Here is a 19,203-nt window from a genome sequence, read left to right on the forward strand (position 1 = left end):
TCGTCCAGAATCTTCTGGTTCCTTATTGTCTATATTATCAACAGAAGATAATAGGATTAAAAAGACTCTCAGCAACTGCAATACTGCATCTGTAAAAATTTAGAAAACTACTCTATAATCCAAATTCCAAAACAAATCATGTAAATAATAGCATCTGAGATAGATGTCTGGTCAGGATTATCCACAAGCCTCCGCGTCAAAGGGCCAGCATTTATGATTGATACACTTCGAATTTCATGATGAATGGCATCTAGCTGAGCCATTGTGTCTTGCAGTTCCTTATGAACCTAAAAGACAAAACAGGTCAATACAATAAAATGTAGTTTTTGAAATGGAATGTCATTACCAAGTCCTAGCATGAAGCCATGGACAAGCATTCCTCAATAAAGCACAAATATTTTCCTAATTTTTCTGTTCCTATTGGACATTATTGTCCAAGAAATTCAAGGAGAATCTTGTTAAGATTCTAGAATGCCAAATTGTCATTTTATTCCAATTGATATAAGACATATGCTATCAATATTACAACCCAGTGTGTTTGGTTTTCTGTAGAGAAAGTGCTTAATGTATATTTACCGGAAAACAATTGCCTTTTCATTTGAAGAATTGAAGGTATGGGAATTCATGCCAATCAAAAAAAAACAAATACAGTCTAAAAAATCCTAATGAAACTAATTCCTGTGACGCTGCGAGCTATAAATTTATAATGTTGGTTAGAGAAAGGGAATACCCGGCGAGCTTGAGATTGCTGCATAACAGTGTCAAACTGACCACGAGCCAATTGTACACATCCAATAGCTCGACCAGCTAGCCTTCCTGCTGTTCTGCATATGATTGGTAAATCCTTTGGCCCTATTACAAATCCATTTGCCTAATATATAATTTACATTTCAACTACATATAATATAATTCCATATGATAATCAGATGTAAGAATAGCATGACCCAACCTATCAGAGCAGCAGTAGCACCAAGCGACAGAAATATTTCTCCATATGAGAAGCCCAGCATTGCCCACTGTCTTCTTGAAGTCCTGAAGAAAATCCCTAGTCCTTCACCCTGTGTTTGGATAGAGAATATTAGCAATTAAGGAAAATTGAAATGCATGACATTTGAATAACTTGCAATTGAATTTCCTTTATTTTAAAAAATATTAAATATTTAAATATTTAATAATTTAAAAATATTGTCTAATATTTAAAAAGGGGGTTAGTAATTTCATATCTAGGATTCAAATAGCTAAACCAAAATAATGGATCAATAATTGTCCTTTTTGTTCTTCCATTGACTTCTATTGCCATGATATTCAATCAATGTAATTGCAACCTGCTGCAACCCCAGGAAAAAGATTCATTCAAGACAGAAAGCAGAGATGTTGATATATTTGTGTCACAAACAGGATTGCAGTTTTGCTAATAGATACTGAAAAGTTATAAAGACTTCATAGTTCATATTGAGAAGAGTCATAAATAACTTGTTATCCCAAAAAGGAGATATGGGGTAAGATTCCTAAAAAAATATATGATGTAACATGATATCCATAGTAGAAGTAAATGTGGGTTCTACACATATTGCATATAGTGTAGAAAAATAACAAACTACATGTACAAGTCTTCTCCTAACATGGAAATTTTTATCTAATGATCCAGAATATGTGAAGACTGAAAATTAACTAACTAGTACTAGTAGAAATAACAGAAAATAACAACCACATGTGTGGATAATATTTTATGTCATGCTAGCCTACAAGTACTATTATTCTTTCATGAATTGTTTGATTTGGTTATATACATGACTTGATGCACCGTGCATGTGAGAGAGTTTAGTGAGAAATAAAATTCTTAATTTAAGGCAGTTAAACATAGGAAAGAAACAAACATAATCCATACGAACAAAATATAAAAATTTCAGAAAAGAAAGAGCCAAAATTACATGGCCCTCTGTCCTCATAAAATATAGCAGCATCTAAGAAAAAGCGTTTCTGTGCATCCAAACACAGCATGAAAGGTCTCTTTAACCAACTAAGCATTGCAACCAAACTCAGACACGTATAAATGCAATCCATATAGAAATGCTTGTTCAGGCAAGACATACAGGCAGTCTCAAAATGGAAATGAAAAACCAAGAAACACAAATCAATGAAATAGAAAACGAAACACAAATCAATAAAATAAAATTTGAAACAATAATCAATGAAATAAAAAAGTGAACAACGACAGATAGAAAGAAACAATCTACCAACGAGAGAAAGGATTGTGAAGAACAGAGAGATTGAGCGTTGCAGCGAGAGAGGGTGAGCGTCTATCGACAGAGAGAGGTACACTAGATTAAATCCCGCGCGTATTTTTTGCTTCATAATCCCGCGCGTATACGATAGAGAAGTAAGAATTTTATAATTTCTTTATTTTTTACTACGAACTAGCTAGTTCCACTTTCATTCACGTAAATAAATTTTAATAAATATATATTAATAGATATGTCAATAAATATTTAAAGAATCTTTAATTTTGTTAAAAAAATCAACTAAAAATGGTTAGTTCCCTATTAATTAGGAAATGACTCAATGAAGAATTAATATACAAGAGATGTGTGACCTATATTAGTAATTGTTTAAGTTTGAGTAGATATGTAGTGTGTGATTTTCTGGCTAATAATTATGATTAGCCGATAATTCTTTAGGGTGTTCACTCTCAAATTTCTCAACAAGTGATATAGTGGTCTAATTGAATCAGTCTAAAGGGGACTTAGAGCATAAGAGCAAAATATTTTAATAATGTTTTATATATGTATATGTATGTGTATATTATATGATATATAATTATTTTTTAAATATTTAGTAATATGTTTTACATATTTCTTAATATATGCTTGATAATAAAAAATAAAAAAACAAAATAAAACTTTACCAAGTTTTAATAAGAGTGTCTGGGGTGGAGAGTGGGTGAATTTAGGTGCAGTGGTGCAGGCCCAAAACCCTTCTCAGTTCTCACCCAAAAAACCCTAACCTTTTTGTAATATAATTACCCATCACCAAGTATTTTCTACCACCAAGTAAAAGAAAAACCCTAGCCTCCTCTCTCATCCTCATCCAAGCATTTTATGTCACCGAAAGTTACAGAGAAGACGCAGAACAGAAGTTTTCCAGCAACGATGTGCAGTTGAAAGACACAGAGAGGGTTTTTTGCGAAAGGTTGAAGGCGTACTGAAGGGTGGTGGTTTTTTTACTCCTGGGTCGTGTTAGACTCGAAAAACTTGTTGATTCAACCATTTTTTACGATTCCGCTCGGCGATTCTATCGACTCTCTTCAGCAGTGATTCTGAGCATAAAGGATCACGCCCATGCATGGGGGAAGCGTAGAATCGTGCGATCCTACGAGTTGGGCCCAATTTTGACTACAATGTTCCTAAGTGTTGAGAAAAAAAAAAAATTAGACTCTAGTGATTCTCTGGATAAATACTTGCGTTGAGAATGTACGATAATGTAAATGTTTTTTATACTTTATCCAGTAGACTATTATGAATAATAAAATTATTAAAAATATTTTTTTAATAGTTTAAGTGTAAAAAAATTTACATGAAAATTAGACTTAAAAGTTGACATGTTTGTGCAGAAAAGTTTCTAAAGTCAGATATGAAATGGTACAGATAGGAGCGCATCAAGATCGAGTGTTCTTGGAGTGAAATTTAATAGTTTTTCTAGTATAAAAAATGCTTTTCATTTTATGATAATTTATATTTTAATTTTCATCATGCATTTTAAAAGTGTCTGCGTTTGTTGTCAATTGTACACCCATGTGGTGATAAAATGAATTAGGCCCTCCTTCTTGCATGAATGTTGCAACCTCAAATAGTTTTATCCGCTTAGGTACTCGGATGAACAATTTTGGCCTTAGTAAAAAGCTTCTTAGTGGGGTTTTAGAGAAAAGAGTGTTTATAAACTATTATTAGTCTTAATTACTAAGTGGTGTGGAACTTTATGGTTACCGGAAAAAGTTATGGAGACTAAGGGACAAGAGTGACATAATCTCCCTTTTTCTTTATATGATTCTCTTACATTGTTTAATCTTATATTATTTATATGTTTTATCTCTTTATCACTTTGCTTAAATTGCCACACATGTGATATCTTATTGTGATTTTAACTTGGGATCATCTTTAAAATAAGTTAAAGATAATAAGAACTTGATCCTAACCGCTAATATAATCAAAATATCAAAAGAAACAAAACTTAAACCAAGGCATATCGGTAGAACCATCAAAAGAAGTGTAATCCTAACTACAACTTACTGTCAAAATCAACACTGCAAAATTCTTAACCAAAGAACAAAGAGAAATTCTCATGATAGCAAAGCACTCAAATTTCATTAATATTCAAATTTATCTTCAATGCTTACAAGAAATAAGGTTGTCAAACTCAAAAAATTTACGTAAACTATTGAAAATTCTATAAACTCAAGCTCATAAAATTGGAAGAATTTACTTCATATAAAAAATATTATAACACCTATAAATAAGATAACAATTTAACATTTCAACCCCATGATAAAAAAAATAATGTGTTATGTTTCATTTAGTTTTAATTCCTAATGTTTTAAATAATTTATCATATTTCTTATTACTATTATTACTTAGTGTATTTATTATATTATATATGTTAAAATGTGTTTTTAACACTCTTCTTACAGAAATTACAATATTAAATTACTAACACCAAAAAGAAATAATCATAAAATAATAAAACTACATGCCTAGAGTTATTAAAAAAAGGAGTGCAAATTAAGTGTGCAGATATTTTCCCCATCCCTTTACTTGAACAAGTCCCAAGTATAAGAGTTGTGAAATCAGGGATGTCACAGGCCATCTATTCTATTTCCACAAGTAAATCTAACTCACCAACTAGAAACAAGAACAAAAAATGAAGATATTTTCCCTTTCTTCTTTAAATTTACCATTTTACACGTCAGTCCATACATGATTGTGGCACAGCAACGTATATAACATTTAATTTACTCTAAAATCCTATATAAGTAATTATGAAATAATACACAAGTTACAAGTAAAATCAAATATAGTGCCATTGTGGCATCAAAGAACATTTTTGAGGCGCTAAAGTTGTAGAAGCTACCCAAGAGGCCAATCACCCTCTGTTCACCTTTTTACACTCTGCAGAAGAAACTTTTCAAGATGAAGGGGCCAACGAGCTCTGTTAAAAAAATAAAAAAAAAAAGCTCGCAGTGTAGGACGAATTGCTGAGCAACATGCCGGCAACTGCAACCATCATCATAGATTTAATCTGTTCGTGGTCGATTAGGACCATTCTTATTGCTTCTGTATAAAGGTAATAGGGATCCATGTTTTCTTCTTCCATAACACCGCCAATAAAGAATAAACAATGACACCATGACACCGAGGGGAATAGCCCATCTGTTTTTATCACCAAAAGCATTATGCATTATGCATTATATATTATATAACAATATGAAAATACCAGTATTCCAAAACATGTCATAATTATTCACAACTAAATAAGATAGTGTCAGGTGAGCATGGTTAAAATAAAACATGGAACAGATTATATTCAGAATTTCAATAAAAATAAACATGAAAAAAAAAATTGAACCAAGGTGGAATTTAGACAAAAGAAAAAGGGGAAACCAATGCATTCACATGTTCTTCACCACCCTTGGTTTTACTTGGCCATTAACGATTTCAACAAGTCATTGTGTGACATACATGAATCAAAATGCAGAAGTTTAACACCAACTGTTATAATACCAACCAATCAACTACATCTAAAATAGATTTTAAAAGCAACTGATGCAAAGGTTTTAACATAAATTCAACTCGAAGTGTCAAAGGAAAAAGTTCAAATTACCTGTCAAGATCCAGGATTGGGCTGTAAACAACAGTTTCCCAAGTTGCAACTATAAAATGCCAAACTGGGTTATAGTAAAGTGACTCTGCTGTCCAAAACATTCTTGTGTATGTCTCCAGAAATATAAAGAGTGCCCAAGCTCCAATTTCAACCAAAATGAATTTTATAAAAAAGCGGCCAATCACTACCATAACCAGGGAGAAGGCCACCAACCAATTGAAGAGCCTGTGATTGTACTCCTTTATAAACAGAGACCGAGACTTCCCCATCATCTGCATATCCATTAGTCACACCAAGGCACATTAAGAATTTGAACCAATTTCAATTCAGGAAAATTATGAATTAGCATAATTTATTTACTTCAATGAGAATTGAAACAATTCCATTTTTAATGTTAAATAAGCCCACTCTATGGCCAAAAAAAGGTCAATTTGGAATATGTAAGGAATACTCACACCTCCACTATGAATAGAGATACAGACAGACACATGAAATATGAAATTAGTTATTTCTATGTACTGAGATGAGGCCCCATGAACTCCGATATTCGAGTAAATACAAAAGGTAATAATAGAAAAGAATAAGCCCCACAATAGATTAGAAAAAGACACAACACTGTTAATTGAATCAGACCTTCATTATGCGTTGCTCATAATTTGCTTTTGAAGGTCCAACACATTCACGCTCAAAACTACGATTGCATTGCAGGAAACCTGCATTAAATTTTGCCAAGGAAGGAAGTTTGAGAACTTGAAGCTGATCCATTTTGTCCTCACATCTGGTGTACAGCGCTTCACAGAGCCTTGAAGATTGATACTCATTTTGCAAAACAACATTCTTATACACCTGCATAATTTTCCCCAGTAAATTTAAAGTATAGATCATCATATTCAAATTCCAGGACCAAAGCAGAGCAGAGCAAAGGTCCAAAGATCACCAAACCAACAAATATAATCCTGATATGATATCATCAGACATTGATGTTGAGAAGCTTAAGTACATGACTCTTCAAAACTTCTCACAATCTCACTGTTCTGACTCTCCCACTGTGCACCCCATGGAAAGATTCAATTAGCCTGTCTTTGTTATTTTCTAGACAGACATGCTGCTCTATCTAAGTGGTTGAAAACTCCATCAACAAGATGAGAAATCATATACAGGATCTTCCAAACATATCAGATACCAAGAAAGAGAATTTATTTATTAACTTAATTCATTTAATTCTGCAAAGAACCTTTAGAGTTTAAAACTAAAACGAAATATATTTGATATAGAAAATCACTGAACTAGCTTTTGCAAATATAAATTTAGTAGCTAACTGAAATCACAATAGACCAATGATATCTGGAGTTTTCAGTCTACTATATTTTGGGTCTTTTTACATTGTTTGATGTTGTGAGGTCCTTTGTAAGTTACTGAAGCTTTTTTCTTTGGTTTGTTGTGGTTTGCTTGTATCATGCAGAACTGGCTGTTAGTAGCTTTGTTTGATATGTTTTTTGTTCTTATTCAGCTTTTGCACAACTTGTGCTAGGAGCTGGTGTTAATAAAATTTCTGATGGCTTTTAAGAAAGAACTATAATAATTCAAACAATACCTGTTGTATTTCTTCATCCAGCTGCATAAATGATTTCTTAGCATGGTGACGACCAAAATGCTGCTGATCAAAGACTTTTGTGACTTCATCTCTAGACCTATCATGGGCCCCTTGCAGAGATTTCTCAGGAAGAGGTAGAACTAATTTCGCCATCTTTTCACTGTATAACTTAAGACATTTCTCAAGAATATTCTTGTTGAAAACCTCCACAAGAGAGCCTGTTGATGGAATCTCTCCTTTGTTCAAGGCTTCAAGTATCTAAATTTGAAAGGTCAAAATCAAAGTGATGTAATGGAGATGCACAGAATGGAGTTACATCAAAAGCATTATTTTATTTTAATCATTAGTCTAAATTTGACCATATTAGAACTGACAAGATTGAAATATTCACTTCTTATAACAGAAAGTGAAAAAGGTAAAATTATGAGCACCTTGTTATGTGCCAAGGTTAAAAGTATTACTAGGAACAAATAAATTCTACTCTCACTTACGAAAACAACTGCAGAACACATTCAAAATTTTGGTTTCCAACTGTTTAAATTATTCATCATTAGATTACAAAAACTTAAATTCAAAAGTAGAACTGCTTCAAAAGCTGTTCTAATCTTTTTTTCAAAGAAAACCAACAGTAAGATAAAGCACTATGAGAGATTCAGCCATAATTTGTCCTACTTAATTGATCTGCTGATTTTATTGTACAATAATTATGAGATCAGAGAACTTGCAGAGTATTCTGAAGGTTCTCAATAGATGATTTAAAGAAATGTGTATCACTCTGGAAAACTGTTTCAATACTTAACTCCATGCCCAACTATGATTAATTTTATTATTTCTCCTCAAACTGGAACACCCAAAATAAAGTACCTGCTCCAGAAAGGAGACAAACTCCTTCCCGTTTAGAGTCTTTCCCTGTACAATTTTTGGAGTGATTATGCTAGCAACAAGCTTTTTCAATTGCTCCCTTCTCTTGACATACAATTGATCAAGCTCCACATCCTTCATATCACAAAGCTTTGTCCGCTGGATATGTGGCTGTTAAGGTCAAATTTCAATAATCAGTTAGATCAACTAATGAAATGGTTTTAAAAAAAATTGAAGACTACATTTATTGCAAAACTTACCATTAAGAAATATGAATACATACATGGCAGCTACTATGCTAGGCAGGTGGATTACAGATGCAAAGAAAACTATAGATAATTATTAATTAAAATAACACCTGAATTCATGACAAATAAACTACTTTCAAATTCCAATACTACAATATCATTCTACATGACCAAAAAAGTCAAAGGTCTTTCCCAATGACACATAGCCTTAATAAAGAGAATAGTTAAATCACCAAACAAATAAATAACTGTCTTAATATCCCTTATTGGCTTAACCTGCCATTGGTGTTTCTCAAGTACATTTCAGAACTAAGTAGTAGACAAGATGCGACACAAAGGGGCTAGAAAAAAGGTTTCTTATAGCATGTGTATGAATAGACTGGATAATTGTAATTTGTGCTGGATTGTAGCATTCAATGCAAACCAAGTTTGGGCACCAATAGAATTTGTAAGTTTATCTTCTAATCCCAAATTTTGACAGTGGAGTGAGAAGTCAATAATGTGTCCTCCAGCAGACGACACAAGATTTTTGTTGTGATGGCATGAAGAAAACCACCCAGGCAACATATTAATGTCAGATAACTTAACAGACACTGTTATTTTTCTTTGCCACATTTATGATTGACTATAGGGTTTGCTACAGTGACAGATAAAAATCATTCTGTCTTCAATAGAAATCAATTGATAACTAAGATAAGTTTCATCTTCATATCATTTTATTTACACTCAAAGCTCCATATAACAGAAATCCAGATAAAGAAACCCAAATTACAGTTGAAAGGATAAGAAATCAAAGAAAAATTGAATTTTGAACCAAGGGACAAGACATACTTGCGGTAAGCTAAAGGCAGTGCTGTTGTCACCCATAATAGCCAATGAATCCCGGATTTGATTGACCTGATGAAGTTGACTTTTAGTGTTATAAAACATATTCCAGACTGTACTATTCTACTGATAATTGGAAATTGAATTTTAGAAGATAAAATACCACATCAATATTTTTGTTCCCTGCATTAAATAGTAAACAAAGCCTTCCATCAGATCATATGCTTTAAAACAAACGGAAAACCATGCTGTGGAAAAAGTAAATTTTATGCAAAGCTGAAAAAAATAGTACAAACCATCAGTATTGGGAACATGTCTAAGAGCTTCATTCACCATTTCTTGCACCGATTTCCCTTCTGTAAACAATTAAGGAACGTATCAGCATCCAATAAAGTGCACATGATAGATGTCAAGGTCAAGTAACTGGCCTACTCATGCAAGAGCACTTTGAGTTTGAAGCATAGTCAATGCACAAGCCTATTTTACCAGTTGTTGGAATTCAGCTTTTATTTAGAGGAATGGATTGCAAGGATCAAACTTTTGACCACTTAATCACGGAGGCTCTAATATCATGTCAAGGACCAACCCTCCTAAAGCTTAATCTGTTAGGTGAAGACTCGTGAATGGTTTTATTATGTCTCTAATAATGGACAAGTGCAGCAACAAGAGATGCAATGCCTAGAATTCATCACTAACTCAAGCATTTAATAGAATGGTAGGTGACAAGCTGGGAAAAGGGGGATAAAAGACATGGCATGGAAAAAAATAGTAGAACACAAGCAAAAAAATTATTAACTTGTTCAGCTTCTATCTAAATCATGTGAGATTGGGGCTGAGATTTTGTGGTGGGTATAATTGATATAGGCTGAGATTTTGTTAGATTATTGGTTGATTGCTGTTAATACTTTCTTTTATTATCTGTATAATATTGGTAATTAGGCTATAATATTTCAATGATTTTGTATGATTCCTTCTATATTTTTTGGGATTTATCTTGTACAATGTATCTATATAATTGAAAGGTTGACTTGATGGGCTGACTCTTATGCAAGTTGTTCCCTGAATTCGAAGTCTCTAATTTTTGTCTGAAGTTGGTATGGGACATGTTCAGTGGGCCAGATAAAATCTTTGTTCACCAAAGATAACCCCAGTCATCCTTATTGTCCCTTCATTCAGCCCAGACATTGGCCCTAGGTTCAGAAACCGCAAATCAGCCTCTCCCTGTGACACCACCGCCAAAATCGCTGCCACAACCCATCACAACTTTGCAAGCACACCAGAGCATGAAATTCATGCACCACCATCCCAAGTCTTGGATTGATGCGCTGCCAGTGCCATTCGCCTCATCAGCCTTTCCTCTGTCAATTTCAGGAATCAATTGACCGAACCCCTCTTTGTGGGGGTACTGTTTCTCAAGGTTTTTGTTTCTCATGGGTTCAACACCAGATTCACCCCATGTTGATTCCAGAAGTTACCTCAAACAGAGGTCTGGCGTCCTTTGGCTTTTCTGGAAATCCCACCATAACATCTAATAAATTCAATGCAAAGAATTACTTGAATTGGTCCACTACAGTCAAGATTTGGTTTCATGGCCAAAGGCTTTATGATCACCTAATCAAAAACTCTGAAGAAATTGATAAAGATGATTGGGAAGATTGGGAACAAGCTGATTTTCAACTTGTCTCATTTGTGGCAGTCCATTGATTCAAAAATATCAAATCACTATCATTGTTATACCATGTGTTATAATGATTATGATACCCAACAGCTTTATGATGTTCACAACATAGCCGCCCTCCAGTTGATTGACAATGAACTTCAACCATATCTCAATAGGCTAAGTCTGCTATTGTGAATATCAATTATCTAAGATGGTACACAAGCTCGGCAATATCTGCATGATCTACATTTTCCATGGTCTTCATAGGAATTATGAATCCATCCAAAACCAAATCCTAACAATTAATTTTCCTTCAGCAAAGAAACTTTAATCATTTGATTCAAGCTCCTGTTTCATAGGAGACCCCAGGAGCACGTTCACAAGCAAGAGCAGAATCCTCGACTTTTGTCTTTAACTTTGCTAGCGTGGTCGTGGAGGACATGGTTGTGGCAACCATAGTGGCGGTAAAGGAGGTTGTGGACATCCTCAATGCACATACTGTAGGCATGTTGGGCGTACCAAAAATCAGTGTTATTCTCTAATTGGTTTTCCATAGAAGTCAGTAAATGTCACTCAGTCCACTGAGACTAAAAGGCAACCTGGACCCAAGAACAATACCATCTTTGATGATGGATATAAGGAGTTTCTGTAAATGATGCATCACAAGCCTCATTTTTAGCCACAGTTGCTCACACCAGTAATTCTAAAGTTTGTCTTTCTCAATTTCCATTTGTTGGCCCCTGGATTTTAGCCCCTGATGCTTCTAATCATGTAGTTGGTTATCCCCTTTTCTCAAAATTATTCCAACCTAAAATCTTCATCACATTACACTTGCGGATGGTTCTTGTCAAAATCTTGAGATATATTAAAGGATCCGATAGAAGAGATCTAGTTTATACAAATAAGGGTAATGCTGATATTGTCATGTAAGATGAGGATTGTGCACAATGTCCAATTGTCAGGCCCTTTACCTCTAGCTACTATGTTCTTGTTGGAGGTAATCTCATCTAAAGAAAAAGGTAAAAGCAAAATGTTGTTGCAAGGTCTAGTGCTAAGGCAAAATATTGAGCCATTGCCATTACCATATTTGAGCTCACATGGCTAATAAAACAGCTCCTACAAGAATTACAATTTAGTCAAGTAGAACATATGACTATGAGTCTCATTTGTGATAATCAAGCAATCTTGCACATCTCTTCTAATCCTGATTTTCACAAGCAAACAAAACAAATCGAGATTAATTGCCATTTTGTTCATGAGACGATTGTTTCTAGAGAGATCATTACATCTTCTGTTGGTTAAATCATGCCATTTTGTTTCAATTATCAATTTTAAGAAAGATAGAACAGAAACTTGCTTAAATCTTCATCAAATATCTTCACCAGCCAGGAATATCATACATATGTAGCAAGCTAGATGTATACAACTTATACACAGCAACTTAAGGGGCATGTTGAGATTCGAACTAGATTATGTGAAATTGGGGCTGAGATTTCATTATGAATTTGATTGATATAGGCTAAGATGATGTTAGAATATTTGTTGATTGCTGTAAATATCTCCTTTTATCATTTGTACATAATATGGGTAATCAGGCTAGAATGTTTTCCTGATTATGTATGATTCTTTCCATATTTAGGGGGATCTCTCTTGTGCAGTATATCTAGATAATTGAAGGGCTAACACTCAAGCAAGTATTTCCCTAATTCAAAGTCTCTAATTTCTCTCAGGTTAACTTACGCAAAAAATCACGTTGGATGAGCCATAAGAGCTTAGCAGGTTCAAATGCAACATCTTGACCCTAAAAAATATCCAAACATTCAAACAAAAATCAAATTATCAATGACAGTTTACATAAAAAATAAATATAAATAGAAAGAAAGGAAGGAAGATTAGATAAATGGTAACAACACTAAGGTCTTAGCTTTTACCTTCACTCTGTTCAACACACCGTAGTTGCAAATTTAGTATATGCAAAATTTGCGAATCAAACAGACAAAGTTAATAACTATAATTTATCCCCCAAAAGAAGAGGTTTTACAAAGCAATATTAAAAGGATAAGGAGAGCAACATTGATAATTCAAGATAATATTATTATTAACAAATAAAAAGTTCATCAAGATGCAAACCTCCCATAAAATTCTTCAGCAAGCTCAACCGCAAAAGAGAGTCGAGAGATGTCAGCTTCACGTATCTGAATGCACAAAGATAACATTTCAGTCTAACCTATAAAACAAATAAAATGAAATATGCTGATTGAAGAGTTCAAGATTATTCAGTCTTTACCAAGTAAATTGAAACTTGATATAAGTAAAGTTTCTGATAACCATTCAACCACTAGGGGAACCCTCCCTTAAAAGCTAGTTGTTAAGTGGGGAGAACCAAGCACTTAAATACTCCACAGAGCATCCCAGACTACTCGATGTGAGACTTAGGAACCCCATAATACCCAAATCCCTATCAGTTTTTTTTATAAGAAAAATGATTTGAACTCAAATTGTTCAATGGTTCAAAGCCAAACGGTAATCCAACATTTATTACAAGTTTAGAATTGTGAGTACAAGGTAGATTTCTTCTGTCCACATCAGACCAATGTAATTTGTTGATAAAAGTGGACAAAAAATAAAGTGAATAGATAGATTTTATCTCTTCTCCCAGCTTGAAGTCACACAGAACCAGAAGCCAAGAGTGATACTTTCCCTCTCTCTTTGAGGTATTTGAGAGACTTGGTTTTCTCCATTCCAAGTTATAACCTACCCTCTATTGAGGTATTTGAGTGTATTCAAAACAACTGCTAATATTTGGGCATTGGATCAAGTTTCTAACATTAGTTTGTCCCAGGTGTCTAGAAATCCTAGCAAATCTAGTAAGTCTAAACAGCGTACAGCCCTAACAATAACCAATGCTGTTAGAATTAGTCATCAAATCATGAGGTAAGCTTTGTCCACTATTTTATTTTTCACAAATTATTTTAATGACTGAACAAGCTTTAACTTCATGGATTACCAAATCCTTTATCCAATCCATACTCGGTATCCTTGCTTTAAAATCATCCTTAATATCAATTCTTTTGTCCATTTTACGTTACAAAAAAGATAAACAACAGAATAAACCAGAAATTGGGAGGTGACAACAATAACTAACCGTCTCGGGCAAATTATATATGAGCACAGAACTCAAGACAGTTGCCAAAGCAAATATCCTGCAAAAGCAAACACAACAAAAAGCTAACTAAACAATCATATATGATTCAACACAGAACACAGAATGCATGATCTGAAAGCAATTACCGATCATCATATACATTGGACTTCCCAACACTTTCAAATCCTTCTGTATCAAGGTAAAAGACAGAAGTTCTTACTCCATTAATATCCAAATCTATAGGTGTTCCCCAAACCCATATTCCTGAAGATGTGAACCAAAAGATTAAAAAATATACTATAAAATATTATATCCAATTAAGCATATCCACGAGAAAGATGGTAATTTCTATCTACCTTTTGTCTTGGTGTCACGCATGTGCCCAACACCAAACCCTAACAAAAAAACATATCTCGTTAAACCTTTCAACCAACATTACACCAAAACAATTCTAAAATTTAGGTAATAAGGGTAAAATCTAGTAGCCATAAAAGATACACCTTCGTAACAAGAAAGAGAGAGAAGTTGATTAAGCAAAAAAGATTTTCCAGAACGATACGGCCCAATCACCTGATAAAAACAACCATAAAATGATAAAAGCTGAGCCCATAAACAGGTAAACAGTGAATTAAACGCATTTCTTCAATACTGCACAATTTTACTTCAATGTGAATCACCAATTGAAGTGATCAAATTAATATGACAGTGGGGCTACCAATAATATTAAAAAAATCATCAATTACAAAAGCACTCACATAGGTTGTAGTAAAACCACAGCACAAATAAACAAATCAAGAAAGGACAAAAGAATACAATAAGGAGGAAAATAAAAGAAAAGTAGACGAACTTATCTTCACAAAATAAGTCTTCAGTCCTGAACTAATAGATTTACACTTATCTAACTTGTAAACTATTTAGACACTCTTGGAAAGAGAAATGATCAGGATTCTCTCATGTTACTTACTAAGATGGAAGGGTCATGTAATGTACTCATGTTATAAGAAAGAGAAACACAAAAGCAAAATTAATGGACCCCTACATAAATGACTGTGGATCTTAGTATAATTGTTTTTGTGTTCTTTACTCTCATAATATGACCTGATGATCCTGATTCGAAGAGGAAGTGAAAACTGGAACCAGTTGAGAGAACAAATACCAAGATTCGCACTATGTGGAGATGGGGAGAGATTGGATGGTCAACTTGTGTAGTTTTTTTAACCCTCATAAATTTTAATCTCTCTTATGAAGTTTTGTGTCCCATCATTTGGGGAAGAAAATGATCCTCTTAAATTATGAAATATCGAAAGTTCTGTAGTTCGGAAAACACTTGCATTGTAATAAATGATAAAAGATCAATTCATTCAAATATGTTATATGGCCACACTTTGTCTCAAGTGCAAGAGGTCAAATGCCTTTAACTTCACATTCATGTTTGAAGTTGAATCAACAGATAGCCTGCTGCTGCCTATCCAGTATTACTGTGTTAGAAGAAACAAATTAAAGCAAGTGTTTGCAGAGCAATCAGCATTCAGTGACAAACACAGAGAAAGAGGAATGGCCAACATGAATAATGTTAATCAACATAACATTAGCTAATCCCTCCATCATGAATCAATCAAACCATCCCATATTTCATGAAAATTCATATTAAAAACATCAGGTGGAATCCAAAAACACAGTTAAAGCAAGCTTTGAAGTTTAAGTCAAACATACTGCCACTGCTGCAATGGGGTTGGTTATTTTCTCAATAGCCTCCAAACCTTCTCTTGAAAGACGAAGTTTTGTGTGACCAGGATCAGGTTCAACGATGGGAAAGCTGTACATACAGAAATTGGGCATGAATAAGTGAAGATTGCCCCAACTTAAAGTAAAAAAGCACTTCACAGAAAACCAAAGAAACTCTACAATACAACACCCTAGAGGAGGTCAATAAAACCATGCTTAGGAACAGAATATGCAGTAGTATAATAAAAAAGCAAGCGATACAGAAAAGCTGCCCACTATTCGCACAAATCACTAACAATAACAACAAAAAACAGAGTTCCAGACTCAATACACGGCACGACCTTCAAACAAATAGAAATAGAAATATATACACAGTACAATGCTATCGTTGACACCATTCTAACATAAAAGACAACACCCACTGAATCTACACATATCAACACAACATCAGAGGTAAAGTATTAATCTGAAAATGCTGCCTTGCTGTGGCCATAAGTCTATAGTGTGTCTCTATTCATACTTTGAACTATTGAGGTCGTGCCCGATAAAAAAAAAAAAAAACGTACAAGACAAGTACAATCAACAACATATCTCCAATGTTATTACTGACAAAAACTCATCCTATGACCTCTTTCCGTGTGTGTGAAACCATGTTACCATGAGTGAAATTCACGCCGCAAAATGAATGCGGAAAACAATGAAAGCACCGCGAGGATCTAAAATGTCAACAAAAGGCAGAGTTTGGGAGGTTCCAACGGTTACCGGTAACAAGATCTCGGGGAAATACGAGACAAGCTTGAATGCAATGCAAGGGGAAGAAAAGTAAAGAAACGGTATGGTTAGTAAATACTCACGCTTGGTGGAAATTATCAATGGAGGAGGAGGAGGGAGTGGGAGAGAGGAAGAGGAAGATGAGAAGAAGCGGAAGAAGAAACGGAGAGTCCATAATAATGCAGAGAGAGAGAGAGAGAGAGGTGTCTATCTGCGGAATTGAAAGGAAGGGAATTGAAGTGCTTGCAGAGTGAAAGCAATAATAATATTCATGACGAAGGGAAGAATGTATCAGAAATGAAAAAAAAAAAAAAAAAAACCTGGGATCTGAACAAGTCCTCCAGATTGGGATACGTTTTCTTTTTCTTTTGTCAGCGCTAAAACGAAGACCCTGACAATGAAATGCAAGGCCCAACACAGAGAAGAAGAATATCAGAGACAAAAGTAGATCGGCCCAAAAAGAAAACAATATTATAGTACTTTACCCATTCTTAATGCTTAGAACTTATTCTAGTACTCGTTTAGAAGTTAATAATAAGGTTGTTTGGTACCAACTAGAAGAATGACAATACTTTCTTTGAGGAGGTAAAATTTATGTTTTAAGGATTAGTTTCATGGTTCCTGGTTATGAAGACATATTGCTTTTAACTGGAAAAAATAAGTTATTTGGTATTTGAACTTATTTTAGTAATTTATTTTTAAATGTTATTTTAATTAGTTCATAACTTTTTTCTATTTTTTTTCTCCTTGATTAACTTAAAATCTCTCTCTTTATTTTTTATTTTAGAATTTTTTATTTGATTTGGTTATAATCTTTGGTGAAAAAGAAGAAAACAAATCACAAAAAATAAAACAACTACGATTGTCCATTATTTTCAAAAAGCTAATAGATTGCTATAATTTAAAAAAAATATTAAAGAAAATCATTAAATCTTCATCGTTCCTTTATGATATATAATTTTAAAATTATTGTACTATTTTTAAGATGATAAATTATTACAAACAAATTCAAATATTAAAAATAATAATTATATGATTATACACACACTTTTATATAAAGTTATAACCAAAAAACCATGTGTTTTTTTATATCATTTTACATTTTACATTTTACATGACAAAACTAACTTATAAGTTAGCTGAAAATTTCAAGTTAACTAAAAACTTACAAACTAAAATTTGAGAGCTAAAAAAAAACTAAAAACTTATTAGTTTGTAAGAATTATACGTAATTATATGGGTCATGTCCTACGGATAATCTATTTTAACCCACTAATTGTGTGGGATGTGGTTTCTATAGTATGCAACCCATTTATGTAGGGCTTTACTTTTAACACCTTTCCTAAAAATCATTTCTCTTCTTAAAAAATGCTGCTTCTTTTTTTTCATTTTACCATTCATCCTTTCTAAACGCATTCTTTAATCTTTATGTTACATCGCTTATCTCATTCTTGTGTGCTCGTAAGCAAATCGCTAACAAAAGATTGTCTCAATCTACTATTAGTTCTTCCTCTCGTCCATCAATAGGTTGCCAATACCTTATGTTTGGAAGCTTGGTTGGTTGTGATGGTCATTTTCATCGTTGCCAGTAAGTGCTTTTTCTTCACTTTTTGTTTAGCGTTCCAAAATATAGATTCTGGAACTATTGAGAGTCATTTGACTTTCGGTATTTAAAATCTGGAACTATGTAAAAATGTGTTTGGAAGTTGTATTTTGTACACAATCATAGTGTTAGATCAAAGGTCATTTTTGCAACCCTTGCTTGTTTTGTAAATAACAAACTAATGGCTGTGTTCTTAAGTTGATAGACGAAACAAAGGCATAAGTTTTATAGGAAAACAAATCATCTTAATAGAAAAATAAATAAATGTCGCATTTTGATACATGTATGATGTACCATCCTACGCGTTTATAACAAGTCATCTTAAATCTTAATATATAAATAATTAAAACTTAATAATTTAATTTGTAATAAAAAAAAAAAGCGTACATATACAATAAACTATAATTTTTTTCTAAATTATTAAAATATCACCCGTTTATTTTTTACTGAATCACTGTAACAAATACTAAATTGTCTACACACATACAATATTTCATCTTAAGATTTTTAACCCCATGTGTGCATTGAAAATATGATTCCGTTGTAGTGTACAACGGATAGTATTTGCGTTGCTTTAGTATTTTTTTACCCCCATATGTGTAACGGAAATGCAATCTTGTTGTACATTTGTTCAATGGACCCGTATTTCCGTTGGAAGGATATTTTTGTAAAAGAAATAAGCCCACGAGGGTAATACAAATAGCAGTATTGATGTGCCAATAGCAGTCCCCATTTTTAATTGTCACATCTTTTCATGGGCTCGGAAGAAACGGCTTATTCCTGTTTTTCTTTTTGGGCCATCACTTGTCCAACGAGTCCACGACTTGAACTTGAATAAAAACTGGACCATTCCTTAATAACAGCCATACTGTTTATACAATAATGGTAAAATTGTTT

The 19,203-nt window shown here is 33.4% G+C and overlaps 2 protein-coding genes across 4 annotated transcripts; both read right to left on the reverse strand.

The window, feature by feature from the left end:
- Window positions 1-7: 7 nt before the first annotated feature.
- LOC102665975 (sec-independent protein translocase protein TatB) lies at window positions 8-2,416 on the reverse strand. The gene is made up of 4 exons (XM_041006844.1): window positions 2,238-2,416; window positions 950-1,058; window positions 731-852; window positions 8-287 (listed from the first exon to the last, which is right to left on the reverse strand). Exons 2-4 carry the CDS (start codon window positions 1,008-1,010, stop codon window positions 108-110), a joined length of 363 nt encoding a protein of 120 aa, XP_040862778.1. The 5' UTR covers window positions 1,011-1,058; window positions 2,238-2,416; the 3' UTR covers window positions 8-107.
- A 2,499-nt stretch (window positions 2,417-4,915) lies between these two features.
- LOC100776326 (guanylate-binding protein 4) lies at window positions 4,916-17,149 on the reverse strand. Of its 3 annotated transcripts, XM_003520146.5 has the most exons (18): window positions 17,024-17,149; window positions 16,787-16,914; window positions 15,921-16,023; window positions 14,708-14,777; window positions 14,564-14,602; window positions 14,354-14,471; window positions 14,208-14,265; window positions 13,193-13,257; window positions 12,994-13,000; window positions 12,803-12,863; window positions 9,699-9,758; window positions 9,566-9,585; window positions 9,409-9,474; window positions 8,333-8,500; window positions 7,469-7,726; window positions 6,508-6,720; window positions 5,875-6,146; window positions 4,916-5,423 (listed from the first exon to the last, which is right to left on the reverse strand). In XM_003520146.5, the coding sequence occupies exons 2-18, from the start codon at window positions 16,876-16,878 to the stop codon at window positions 5,288-5,290; spliced, it is 1,806 nt and encodes a 601-aa protein (XP_003520194.1). In that variant the 5' UTR covers window positions 16,879-16,914; window positions 17,024-17,149; the 3' UTR covers window positions 4,916-5,287. The 3 variants fall into 3 exon arrangements, with proteins under 3 accessions (XP_003520194.1, XP_014622653.1, XP_014622657.1); XM_014767167.2 differs by having other exon boundaries at window positions 16,787-17,040; XM_014767171.3 differs by lacking the exon at window positions 17,024-17,149 and having other exon boundaries at window positions 16,695-16,804.
- Window positions 17,150-19,203: the final 2,054 nt, after the last annotated feature.

This window comes from Glycine max, chromosome 2 (genome assembly GCF_000004515.6).
Source record: "Glycine max cultivar Williams 82 chromosome 2, Glycine_max_v4.0, whole genome shotgun sequence".
Taxonomy (NCBI): domain Eukaryota; kingdom Viridiplantae; phylum Streptophyta; class Magnoliopsida; order Fabales; family Fabaceae; genus Glycine; species Glycine max.

Coding starts and splice junctions, on each gene's coding strand:
- LOC102665975 (XM_041006844.1), bottom strand. CDS start 1,010: ATGCTGGGCTTCTCATATGGAGAAATATTTCTGTCGCTTGGTGCTACT. Junction 853..949: donor TGCTACTGCTGCTCTGATAG/GTTGGGTCATGC, acceptor GATTTGTAATAG/GGCCAAAGGATTTACCAATC. Junction 288..730: donor AGCAATCTCAAGCTCGCCGG/GTATTCCCTTTC, acceptor TTTGTCTTTTAG/GTTCATAAGGAACTGCAAGA.
- LOC100776326 (XM_003520146.5), bottom strand. CDS start 16,878: ATGGACTCTCCGTTTCTTCTTCCGCTTCTTCTCATCTTCCTCTTCCTC. Junction 14,778..15,920: donor ACCCCATTGCAGCAGTGGCA/GTATGTTTGACT, acceptor TGTTTTTATCAG/GTGATTGGGCCGTATCGTTC. Junction 6,721..7,468: donor TGGATGAAGAAATACAACAG/GTATTGTTTGAA, acceptor AAAATTATGCAG/GTGTATAAGAATGTTGTTTT.